The sequence below is a fragment of the Neodiprion pinetum genome, chromosome 4 (assembly GCF_021155775.2).
Source record: "Neodiprion pinetum isolate iyNeoPine1 chromosome 4, iyNeoPine1.2, whole genome shotgun sequence".
NCBI lineage: Eukaryota > Metazoa > Arthropoda > Insecta > Hymenoptera > Diprionidae > Neodiprion > Neodiprion pinetum.
This window is the reverse complement of record NC_060235.2, coordinates 24044953-24058905: the sequence shown is the minus strand read 5'-3', so window position 1 is coordinate 24058905 and position 13953 is coordinate 24044953. Positions and strand designations below refer to the sequence as shown.

Sequence of the window (13953 nt, the reverse complement as noted above, 5' to 3'; positions counted from 1 at the left end):
TCCACGACATGTTGACCGCGAATTCCATATGTAAAATATGTAAAACAATTTGATTTGATCCGAGATAAACGATGAAATATTTTTCGTTTTCCAAAAATTCGACTTTACTTAAATAAATAATAATTTTTTTCATCGCGCGGTATCTTCAAATTTTTTTTTTTCTTTTTAGTATATTTGTCCCGAGAGCTACTCATGTCAGTCAATTTCCAGCTCGAAATATTGAAAATTCAGTAAGTTATGATTTTTCGAGTGGAATGATCTATTTTCCCGTATTTTGTCGTTTTGTGAATTTTTTCTTTCTCGTTGAAAATTTCAATTTGTTGAAGATAACTAATTTGCATTGAAATATCATGGTTATAGAGTGTTCCAGAATTTTTTCACGTTATTTGAATCGATATCTCCGTTTCTACGCAATGATTTTTGAGCGACACCAGTTTTATACACATAAGGAGGCTGGTGACCGAAAAATCGTGCCTTTTTATCAATTTTCTTGCGAGATAGTCGCAGATTGAATACTTGTCGAAATAGCAACAGAGCTATTATACAAAGATCTCTTTAGAAATAGAAAAATCGAAAATACTGGAATTAAGAAAGAAAAATTTGCATATCCGATCGATCCTTTATTTTTTAATATAGCTTTGAAACGGTTAAAAATCTAGTACCTACACTCGAATGGTTTGCTTTCAAAAACAGTTTATTCTACGATAGGTGTTTATGGGAAATTTTGATCATAGAATTAGATACGGTATCCGCTGTTAACTGTTAAGGTTTGGTGCGTTTTTGTATACCCTACTGCGTACACATGTTTTATTCGTATATCTGCAAAGGGAAAAAAAGTAGGAAAATAAAGGAAAAAGAAGGCGCAACAATTGACAGGAAGCAGCGAGAGTTTTCACTTGTACGGATACGGAGCGTGGAAACGCAGTCTGTATGCCGCAGCTGAAAGTGCGATGTGTGGTGTAACGTTATAACTATTATGGGTAGGTTAGGTATACCGTTTGTTACAGAATCAGGATGCGAGTGAAGTCGTGTAACGCGTGGAGGTAATATTTAAACGTAATTGTGCCCGAGGAATTATTCATAATACGGTTGATAAAAATTAATTTCTTTACAATAAATAACGGGAAATCGGATCGGAACTTTTATGGTAAATGCGGGAATGATACTCTAAAAATATAGGCGTTTTTATCCTCAAACGACTATCTCTGAAATGGATAAAAAAAAAGAGATCTGGAATTTCCAGGGTATATGGGATTACCATTCGTGACGAAAACCTTCCATTTTCAATTTGTTCCGACTTACGATTACTTGCATGCACACTTCTGGCGTAACGGGAAGTCGGATCGGACCAAGAATGAAAGGTTCCTGTCTTGTCTAGAAACCGAGAATATCCAGAAAAATACGTATCTCTGTTCTATACTCGTTTCCGAGGCAATCGAATTCTCCTGACGGACAGTTCCGACAACTTGATAGAGCGGCACCATACAAAAATGCTGTACATAAGTTTATAGAAGTTTCAAAAATGAAGATAGGTCGGAATTAGCAAAATTCTATCCCGCGTTTACCAGGCATTATAAAACATTCCCTCACTCACTTCATTGATATCAAAGGTAGGCTCCGTCGATGGTTGTCTGTAATAGAACAAATCGTTTTACAACCTGAATTCCTTATCTTCCACATAATATTACATAGGTTATACATTTTTACGCACCTGTTGCATAGATATATAGCCATTATATTGGTGTAGGATGCAGGCTGTAATTTTGAAAAACCCCTTACGTTTTTTACATTTTTCTCACGCGGTTTATGTACACGTGTATTTTACGTATCTACCTACATATTTCGTTATTCCATATTACATACAGTAGATTTCGATTGGAAAATAAATTACTAGAATGTAACGAATGATTCAAGTATACGCAATAAAGATTATTCATTTGCTTTCAGGGCCCATCAAGAGGAATAAAATCCATACCAGACTCTGCAAAATAACAAGCATGAATAAATATATACGTTAACCAATCTATTGTCACGATGTTTGAGTACTTCTAAAAAACAAAAAAATATTCTAAAAAATGTGTCTTTGCTTAAAACTCGGGATGAAGCTGGTCTTCGTTCAAGAGCAATAAATCAATTAAATACCGTACGAACTTTCAATAATTTTTAATACACGAACGAAGAGGGGCATAGAATTAATAATGGGATGATTATTTTTGTACAAGTTGTCAAGAATAGGAAGAAAAAATCGATGAATTAACGAAAGTGAGTGAAATTTCGTTCTCGTATCATATTTTGGACAGCAAAAAAATCAACTACCAAACTTAAATCAAATAAAATGCATAAAATACGACTGTACGTAGTTCCGGAGGTAGCGGAGGAGGAACCGGAAGATGTGGCTATCGATGACTTCGACTCGCCAACCGAATTGCCCCCAGTTATGCAGCGGAGAAATTCCCGTCGTCCTACGGAACGTGCAGTCCGATTAAACGTTATCCAAAAAGACCGGAGAGCCGACTCCCTGGCCCCAAAGCTCAAGCATATACGTCAGCAAATTGGTAAAACCGATTGTCAAACCGATACCCTTACCCCGATCGTTTCCAAGCAGAATATGAATTTAAACAGCAACAACAACAACAATAAAAATAAAATCAACAACAACATTATCAATAATATAAGCAACATCAACAACGGTGATAAGAGTAATAACAACGGTTTGGAAAATCGTGAAAATGTAACGAAAATGGGCAAGATCACACCCCACATGGCCGCTTTGCCGAAGAAAAGCGTCTTCGCTTCGCCGAGGATCAAGGAACTGGCCATAAATCTTCAGGAGAAGATGGTGGAACGACAGCAAGCCAAATCGTTCAGAAACCGTTTGGGACACGCGGCGGAAGGTGACGATGTGATTATCCATGACGGTGCACGTAATCAGGGAGTGAACGTCATCCCGTTGTCTGATTCGAACGTCAGGAACGGGGACGTCACTCCGCGAAAGATGATTAGAAACGATGCTCGTGCCTCAGAGACGTCGAGTTCCATCATCGAGGTTTCGTCCTCACCTAAAGCTACTCTCAAAAGCTATCCTCAAAATCCAACGGCACCGCCGAAAGTAGAGGTGATCTGTAACAACAGACGAATCATGGTGACATCCAGGGGAGGAAACGCCGATATGCGTCGAGCTGTAATAGCGATTCCGAGTGGAAACACGGGACGCGTTACGAGTTCGAATAACGATTGTGAGGTTAATGATGCAGCGACGAAGAGAAACGATACTGGTATCATCGAAAATGGAAACAACTCGGTTATTTTGAGGAGAAATAATAAACTCAACAGATACAGGGTGAGTCTTGCGTGTCAGTTAGATCGAATTAACGAAATTCTTGTTTGTAATCGAATTTTATGTTACTTCACACATGCGCGTGTACTGGAATAAAAAAAAAAAAAGTACAGATGGAGAGAGACAGCGAAAGACTGGAAGTTACGAGGTCGGAAAGTAACTCGAGCCTTTCCAACAATACGATTAAAAAGTGCACGTTTACTGACGAAATATGCAACCATGCGCCAAAAATTTCCAATCCTTTTTACAGTCGTCACGCGAAACTTTTTTTTTTTTTTAAAGAATTTTTCCTGTATTATTTTCAGTCATACATACCCTTTTCGAGAAAGCTCATGTATAAAACCATGCTTCAAAAGCTCAACCAACCCATATAATTCACTCAATCGAATAATTGACTTGTGGAAAAAATCAAGCAATCAATAAGGATAATAAAATTCTTACCTTGACAAAGGAACGTCATCACGCCACCACCGAAATTTGATAGATTCGTTGACATGTAACAGTCATAACTGTTTTCACATCCTTTTGATTTGAAATCAATATGAAGCATTGTTATCATTAAATCAGACCATTTTTATCTACTTTCGAGTATCATTAAAATGTATAGATATTTCACTTGGTATTCAAAATCAGCGTGAAAAATTCATGTCTAACAAGCAATCCCTTTTGAACTAGTCACGCGAACATTTTACAAATCGAGCAAATTACATTACTTATTTGAATAAACATCCTTAACTTTCTTACCAAAGTCTCCAATTATTACTTAAAACACGATGCGTGCAGAGCAAAACGATCTTCGTTTCACCCGCGCGTTTACAAATTTTATCGAGTTCAACGAGTTTTGTTTTCTGCCTAAAATGCTCTATCCATTGATAGATTTTTACATCGATAATGCGGAATTTGAAACCTGCCGTGAACTCAAACATACTAATCTCGGAATTTTTTTTGGTATGCAAATACGTTACCCGTTTGAAATAATTCCTCTTCGTTTCGTATTTGCCATTCTCATATTTATAACCTCGACCTCACGATCATATGTAAATTTGAAATTAGTAATCTTGAATACTTTCACGATTAAACATGATCACACGATGCTGGAGCTATATCAACCAGACCTAGCAGCTGGAGAGCGGTTTCGTAACGTTCGTTTAAACTAGGAAGTGAAACCTAGCAATTAGAATTTTGTCCAATCTTATCGAAAGCCAACACTTTTATATACTACAGGCGTGTAAAATTTTATTACTACGTTATCCCATTACATTTTTTGAACTTGAGGAGAAATAAAAAACCTTACGACCATTCGATGCGAGGTGCAAAATGTACGGTGGTAAAATTCGTTTTATATATAATATATGTATCGATTAGACTGTTTCAAATTTGGGAAATATTTTTTGTTTTTGCTGGAACGAGGCCTAAACATTAATTTTTTCCAAATCATCCATATATACATATATCACTCTGGTAAATTTCGCGTTAGAAAAAAATATCAGCAGATCGCAGAGCGGTCGTGATCGAACATGCGGACATTATATTTAACCTTTATAGTACAGGTATAGATTGTAAAGAACGCGAAATGGCTTTCGTGACTGGAAGCGTCCGTGTGTTGGTTGTTCCAGGGGATACAATGCGCCGACAATCGACCACCGAGATCGCGAATAATGTATGGGTACGAAGAATAATTGTGTAGAAAGGTTGCGTCATTGAATGGGGTCCCGATCTACACGTACAACCACACGTCTGCAACAAGAATAACCATTGGCCTGTGCAAAGTCGTAGCACTTTGCTCCGTAAGACGCCGCGATCTGTAGCTCGGTCTATGGACCGATCCCAAGGACACGCGAGTCAGCCAATGAGACAGCCTCTCTTTTGCTTCGATCGACATCTACTCTTTTAATATCATATCTTTATTCGACCGACAACGAAAGTGGGAAGTCATTGCAATTCGATTTCTCACCCTTTCAGCGTTTCTTGAATTATTATTGGATCTTACTCGCAGCTTCTTCTTCTTCTTCTTATCTCGGCAATATGTACTGCCGGGCTTTTTCTATTCTCCTTACCTTGATTCAGACGGTGAAATGAAAACAAAACTTTTTTCGATTCGGACTTTGAGTTTTTATAGGCTTCGATAACAATCGAAACAAGTGGCGTTTCACTCGGTCGGTAAAGAATCGTTACAGTATCCTCTTAAGGATGGTCTCAGCCACCGCAAGGAAGAAGTCTTCTCCGCGATGCTTCGTCTCTTATTCACGCTGATGCATTACGTTATTTATTATCGTATATGTCGGCTGACTACGTTGATCGGCGATGCTCACTTTCATTTGCGGTGGGATTCGCTTTCAGGCTGTAACAGGCGCATGTCACAACCTTATACCTGTGCTTCTCTACTGCACACGAATCACGACGACGCTTGCGAAGTGAAATTATTGTATTAGTAAAATTTATGGCATCGTTGATGGGTCGGGTATAGGAGGTATTGGCTTCGTGGAGCCTGGAGGTTCGTTGGTAAAAAAAAAAATCGATCAAAATACAGATAAGGTGTTACTTTTGTATCGATAGACAGTTGCCGGTTCGTATAAATTGCTGGCATAACTCGCAATTAAAAATGATCCATCCGGTATTGATCAAAACTCGAATCGGTTCAAGTTTTTTATATTCGATCTTCATTTTAGAACATTTGACGAATTTCTAGTCATACTTTTAGTACACGACGGTCATCTGACGTGTTGTAAAGATTTCAAGCGGACTTGTGCATTGTTTTTGTTATTGCTTATTGCTTTTATCGTCGAAGCGTTGCGCTGTTATTTAATATTTTGCATTCACTCCGCGCGTTTCGCATGCCTAATGCGGCGGTGTCTGTGTGCACAATAAATCCGTGCCATGGACATGTCGAATAGTTGCGATAATGCGGCAGTAATAAGTTATATACGTATAATATCGTGTGCTGCGGTGTGTAAAGATCGTAAATCAATAATCTTCGTACATGCGTGTAATAATAATAAAATAAATACCTAACTATTCAGGTTAGTTGACCCTGTCATAAAACAACGTGCCGCACGCTTCGGCTCACGTACACAAGTATAAAAGATTACGGAATGGGATTCGGGAACGAAAGGAAACATCTTCATATCACGCGTTATTGCGTATGTACGCGTGTCATGTGCTTGTAGGTACGGGCATGTAAGCATTGTACGTACATTAGTATGTATTTGTAGAAAGTTGGCCTCCACGATGGAGAGTCCCATAAGTTGACCTGCACAAGCATTCTGCGCACGTTGGTTGTACGAGGTTCGACACTCAGGGTTGTTTCAAGGAACGGAAGAAAAGTTAAAACGAAACTTGGTTAAATATCGATTAGACGCACAGTCTGAATCTAAAGTAGGGAAAGAGAAAAAACGCAACTTTGAAAGCATCTTCAGCAATGTGATTTGCGCCAATTACAGTAAATACGAATTAAACAACATCTCTACTATGTATGATGTAGAAATGAATCTCTGCAAATAACAAAAGCTAGCATATATTTATAATTGATACGTACAAAAAAGTTACGACAAGTCATTATTTCTACATTTTTTTCAGACGATCTTTGAAAATCTCTTGAGAAAATAATCCTAAAAACATAAAAATTTGCTTAAAAACAGCAATTTTCAATCATTTTAAACATTTTAATTACACATATTTTTCCAAAAACGCTGACACTTTAGCTTGCGCTATTCGAATTTGTTGAGATTGATTTTTATTACTTGGTAGAGATTTTATTTTCATCCATTTTTAATGTCATTGGTGCAAATCGTGTTGTGTTGGAAATTTTTGAATGGATTTTTCTCTTTTTTTTTATAATTTTTCATTCAGTCCGCGTGTCCTATTCATCCTCAATGACACCAAAGAAACAAGTTGGATTTTGAAAATATACATATTTCGGGCAAAAGTCCGTGCCAATTGCATCAACCTCCGACCTTGACCTCCTTGGATTCTATTTGTATACTTATTGTAATTTTTTTCTGAATCTCAAACACCGCAGTAATTTCGATCAGATTGTATTATTTTCTAAAAATTCCGATCCGCTCGGAGTATAAGAACAAAGTCAAAACGGTTTTATCGTGACAAGAATAACCGGTTCGTATCTTTCAGACCCGTTCCACATGGAATTAAAGCTGCGCAAATTCACTTATTACACCGAGGTATCAGTGCTTAATCCATATCAACAACCTTTCCTCGCATTTAATTTCTCAGAATAATATTCAACCACCGTCTAATCGGCTCAACATGTTCTATACGTCCACTCAGGTTACGTGTAAATGTTTACTTTCATAGAATCACTTTAATTCCGATAAAATGGAAGAAACAATCTTCATCTTCATGAAAGTTCGTATAAATTATTTGGAAAATTCTACTGCGTGCCGATGAAAGGCAAGCTCGTAGGAATTTTCTTACCAGCCTTTCAAGATCGTCGCTCTTTTGCAGAACTACGCGGTATCCGAGGAAATAAAAACCGGATTAGAACTTTCGATTTAAACTTTCGTTTACTATCGTGTATCTACGTGTCTGTGACAACCACACCGGCAAACATGGCTAAACCGAAGTGAACTGTCGACCAGACAAGTTTTTCTGTAGCACTAGCGTATACATATGTATGTGTGTATATATATATAGTAAATCTCTTGTGTATATATATGTTAAATCTCTTGTGTAAATAATACGTACCGTATAAGATACGAAAATTCTCCGCAGAGCACGACGGGCAACTTTTATAACCGGTTACCCTCCTCGCGCTCTATAATCGTTTGTGAACCGGACATTACGATTTCCTTGTTTCTACTACAGAAGCCTCTTTTTTCCTACACTTTTCACTTTTCATTAGTGCGGTGAATTTTTCGGATTTATTATTGAGGATGATTATAGTGATGAGAAATTTCCATGTTTTACCAATTTCTTTGATTTTTCATCTTCGCATCGTGGATACGAGTGTTTCTCACCTGCGTAACGAAATATTAAGACAGAGGTTACTTCTAAGGTTTTTAATATACTTCTTAATTAATATTCGACGCGCGCTATCACCGACTGATCGTTGACGGTGGCCAAATTATCACATTTAGTAGGTAATTAAAACCTACACACCTTTTTTCTCATTGAGGATAATTTAAAAGCAGACATATATCTCTTTTCACTGTTGAGATTTGTCGGTGTAATATATACTCGAAGCTACCTGGCGACGTCTCGCTAAGTTTAGAAAATAATATCGAAAATAAATTTGTATAAAATGCAACGGACATTTTTTTTTTTCAAGACTGTGAAACTTTTTCGCAATTGGCGCTGGTGGTCATATTCGCAAAACCAAGGCAGGTAAAAAAACTAAATCCAGATAAAAGCACATTTTAGAGAAGATTCAAAATTTAATAGCACGATCAGTTGCAACGCAAGCGTCGTTGAAGAAATTCTAATGGTAGCAATTTAGTTTGTACTGGAAAGATATTTTGCCGAATAAAACCTTTTATATTGCTATATACAGATAGGTCAGTAGGTAAAGGTATCCATATGTTGAAAAAAAAAAAAAAATCTTCACCAGACCGTTCACGAATTGACAATTCCAACGTTTCCGAATTCTCACTCACGTATTACAGAATCGAAGCAAAAAATGTCACCGTTATTCCGAGCGAGTGATTTCGTGCCTGGAATATAAATCGGCTGTCGAATCCGAAAGCAATTAAGAAAGTTAACGCTGCAGCTCGTATAACAAACTAATCGCTGTGTGCCGTCTAATGGTGTTTGAAAATCGAGATGCTGAAGATGTACCTCGCTATTAAAATCGAGTTATGAATCTAACGGGTTTCCAACGACGCAACAGAAAATAGAAAGTGAAAATAAAAATTCATGCAACGCGTATGCATGGGCACAAAATTTGTCTCGCAGGAGAAAAGGTTTGATAGAAATGGTTTGAAAAAAAAAATAGAAAAAACTGGATGCTTACAGTAAAATGCTAAACCTCTGGAGCACTTGATGTTTTTTTCGAAATTCGTTTTTTTCGTCTCCAGATATCGGGACCAAAGATACACGTACATGTGGGCGTCGTTTGGTCAATGCCCGTCGCATCTTGTTCAACTACGTCACAAATTGCGTTACCCAGATGTCGATTCGAATTAACAATGTCAACTTCGTAAAGTGCATCTATCTTCCGGTAGATGTAAACAAATATTGACTCTGTCCAAGCATTTTACACGGGTATATTTTAAAGTATCGTCAAAAATATGGGTACGAGTCAAGGTTCAGATAAGCCATTGGGAAGTTTCAGCATTCAGAGTTTTGATCATTCGACTTTTTGACCACTCAGTGTTTTCCGATCATTCGAATTCTGACCGTTCGCAGTTTTCACCATTCGGGATCTTTGAACATTCAGTGTAATATTTGTATTTTCATATTTTCCTAGTCGATCTTTCTTTTCACTTGAAGTACACGCAACTCAGAATTGAAAGTATAACTATATCAGAAAAGATGATTCGTACGTATTTGACTTTATTTAGATTTGACCGTGACCGCTTTGATTTCTGTATTTTCGTAGAATATTTTTTACCGTTGACCAGAAAAAGTCACATTGATTTTCCGGCTTCTAACGAAATCTTGTTACTTAGATTCGAAACTTTAGAGAAACCTACCGACTACAGTTCTTCTCGTGTAAACAGAGGGAAAAATTGTGTACGAATCAACGTCACTACATAAATGTTCGGAACTCCATTAAACCTAAACGTATCCAAAAATTCGCAACAGAAAAAAACGGCACAGAATTACTTATTGAAATGGAACCTTTATCTTTTTCACAGTTTCCACGCTTTATCTAGTCAAATATCTGGTATATTTGCAAGTATACCTGTACATAGGCACGTATACAGGTATGAGAACTGAAATTGTGTCAATGGAGCAAAATATGTGCCATTGTCCTCGGCTACGCGGAGACTGGAGATGATCTACATATTCCCGTTCGTCAGCTCTCTCGGTTTCCTCTTTTTGCCATAAACACGGAGATACGCGGCGGTAGAAGTTGCAGTATAATAATATAACCGGTGCCCGAGGCTTGACTGCTACGTGATTTTTACCAACTTGGCGGGAGGCATCGGTTCGTTGTGTATTCTACTGATATATATTGTCATTTAGTTCGTACTTCTTCTTCGCGAGTCAATGGCGGAACGTGAAATTGTCTGTCCCCGATTCAAGGTCAGTTTAAAATGCACAATGGATCATGAAGCGACACGGTTTCAGAAATTAATCTTGATTCAACACCACGGCGTAAGAAAATGGTGGGAAATGAATGAAGTATTGACGAAAGATGGACAAGACTACGTATAATATTGTGCTGACTTAAAAGCGATATAACTAAATGAGTGAAGAGATAACAAAAGTTGTTACAGTATTTTTTATCTTAGCAGTTGTTAGGTTCGCAATAATTAACGAGCCCTTGATTTACGATTACAAGCTTTTTGTTTCGATTTCCATTATTATAGCCGATTGTTGCTGTATAATTCGTTATCACTAGACGAGAGATGAATTATTTAGCTACATTTAGAAATTGTTTTTACGATGTAGAGCGACGTCGAGTTATAGCTAAGATCCTATTTCCGGTTTTCTTGACAGTATTTTGCCGGATATTACGCAGCAAGCTGTTGGAATTAAGCCGTCGAGTTTCATTTAACAATGAACAAATGAAAGTATACAAAATTGTTCAGAATTGATGGATAAGGTTACAGCTGCATAATGAACGAAATAAAAATCGTTATTAAGTAGAAGTTATTTGTGAATTTGATAAGATATTCAACAATTTTCGATCGATTTTAAACAAAGCATCGATATCTAAGCCTTTCGTACAATTGCGGTATTTTCTATTCTTGTATTTCAAAGATATCTTCGCTGTTCAGGATTATAACAATTTTTGTAAATAATCATCTTAAAACTATCTCGTAATAAAGTCCATAAAAAGTATCGGATTTCGTACAACCAACAGCCTCTAAATGCCAACCATCTATAAACTGTCTCCTATTGATATTCGGGACTCGTTCGTTTCGTCTCAACTTTCCTCTTCAACTTCCGTATCCCGGTCACACGCATCAGCCCGCAAGGCGAAGATACGTAGATAAATTGTACAATTGCCACTTCCACATGTACCTACACAATGCCCCGCGGTCTTTGCTCTTTGCGCTTTGCTGTTTGCTCTCTGCTCCGGTCCCTAGTTTCGGATCTTCGGGTCTGGTCGCGCAGTGGTTTCTACGGTTTCTAGATCGCGCGGCCCCCCGATCCTCGAGCCAATTTCTTAGCGAGATTAAAATGCCCGGTTGCATCTGGCCTAGTTGAAACCAAGGTACTGTAGAGAAGCCGGTAAGTACCTGCGCACACAGGCATTCGCGTTAAACCTCGTAAAGTCGAGAATGCTTACGCGAGTTTTCTCTCGTTTGCATTATTATCCCCGAGTCTCGTCCCCCGTGCGTTTCAGAGCACAATTTTGAAAATAATTACGGAATATTGTTCTACCGTTTAAAACTTTCAAATTTTTTTCTTTTCACCTTGCAACTGAGCGCCTAGCGCACCTACTCAATGACTTTAATGTCCCGCAGTGGCGATTCGTTGGTGGAAACTTGCTCTTAATACACGTGTGTGAGGCGGAGTCGTTGTTTGATTTGTGATTAGTCGAACGGAAAGTAGAGCTGCGCGGTGCAAATCGGTTACATTCAATTAATATTCCCGCATATTCGAATAGAAAGGCTTATACTTGCTGCTGTGCAGGCGGTGATATGGGTGTAAAGATAATACGGGGATGTGATTTGCCTTTGAAATTGCAACACTCGACGTCGAAAGACTCGCGCCTCTCCTGCGATTGTACAGCTGTATGTATGTGCATAACTGTAAGGACAGAATCTCCGCGCATCTCGTAACTCGCCTTATTTATTACACGCACGGCTTGGTATGGGTTGGAATTTCATCGTTTCGCTTGGCGTCAAAAGTTCACGTCGACTTGCTAAGGTCGGTAATTTTTATAATTGATAATTTTTTGTTGCATGACTAGTAGTAGGAGTTTATATGTCTTTCACTTCCATCCTGGACAGGAATTTTCTTCTTCGTTTGTCTGAAAAACTTGAACGGTTGAGTGGAACGGCAATAATTTCAAATGTCAAGCACATTTGGAGTATGCAGTTTCTACCGCGGGAAACGAAATACAACCGTGTAACAATTTTCATGAATTTTTCACAATTTATGATATCGAAGATATTCGAGGGCAAAAAAGGGCATAAATCACGCTATACTTGATTTTTCAATCACCTTAACGTCATGAGGATGTATTTTGCAGACGTAAATTTCGTCAAACAGAAATTAGGAAGTCTTTAGCCTGCAAAACGGCGTAAACATGTGATAATTATCGTCTTAACGTGGTTAGACGGGCGTGTCATTTTTTTTATCGAATTTTTCTTACGGTTCGCCCTTCTGGCAATAAAGAGATGATCGTAATTGAATGAAAATCAACGTTCCTCATACCGCCAAATAAGAGCCATATTTTATTTTCAAATTCTTGTTTAACACGCTTTTCTGACGGTAAAACAGCAATGGAATCTTGAAAAATTAAAGCCACTTTGATACTGCGAATAAAGCGTATCACACGAAAACTTCAAGTGATAGGGTGGAAAAAGAACTACAGTTTTTTTCAAATTTTTGTGCCCGTGGGTCAGTAAGAGAGTTCAATTTTGATAGCCGGAAACTATTGGAATGTGACCAAAAATACCGTGGTTCAATCATTTTAAACATTGTAATTAAAAAACCGTTCGAATTTACTCCGATTGATTTCTCTCACGTGTAAATATTACTTCATTCGCGTTCATTATCGTTGGTTTAAATGACATTGCTCGACATTTTTCAAAAGACTTTGTCTTTCCTAACTTCTCACTCCGACTGTGGTTCCCTTTCGTCCTTAAAGCAGTATCCACTGTTTCTTGGGTGCTGCGTCTTTCTGGTCCTCGACTATCGGAGCATAGATTCTAAAACCAAATTTTCCTGGCTAACCGAATAGCGAGATAATAAATTCTAAGATCGTATCGTTATCGTGACGAAACGTTGGGCAAAAAGTCATGTTCTTCTAACTTTTACAACGACTTTGAAGAAACTAAGATTTCAAAATATGAGTAAATTTTTTCCTTTTTATCACGGTTTACCGTACGTCAGGATCAATTATTGAAATTACAGGAAAATATGATATTATTCCATAATCTCGAACGATTCCTCGAAATTCTTACCGGCGATCATTGCGAATATACCGCCCCGCTTAAAATAAGAGCTTGCTACTTATCTGATACGGTTTACCGTTTCTCGGCAGATATATAGTAAGACTTGAATCGCGTCGTGTCGATCGGGGACAAGAATTGCCGGAAGAATTTGCTCGCACTCTCCGAGTGCATACGTAGCGTACAGGTATATACACTTGGGCATGAATACCTGCTGCAAATTTGCGAGTAACAAGTAACCGGCAGGTGTCCTAATGCCTCGAGCAGACTGCTACTTGAACTGGCCTTACGGATGAAATAACCACCTATGGTATTTTTATATTCGCCATGTATTTATATGCCGCATGCCCGTGTGTACAAATGAAA

At 38.0% G+C, this 13953-nt stretch overlaps 1 protein-coding gene across 2 annotated transcripts in view; it reads left to right on the top strand.

Annotated features, from left to right (window-relative positions):
• Nucleotides 1-13953, top strand: part of LOC124216234 (rhotekin) — a 73443-nt gene that overhangs the window by 8743 nt on the left and 50747 nt on the right. The window contains exon 2 of one of the 2 annotated variants that reach the window (XM_046620512.2): nt 1948-3340. The exons of the other annotated variant lie outside the window; for it this stretch is intronic. Coding sequence (XP_046476468.1) covers nt 2336-3340 — 1005 coding nt within the window. The 5' untranslated portion in view covers nt 1948-2335. The remainder of the gene's footprint in view (nt 1-1947; nt 3341-13953) is intronic. 2 annotated transcript variants of the gene reach the window in all.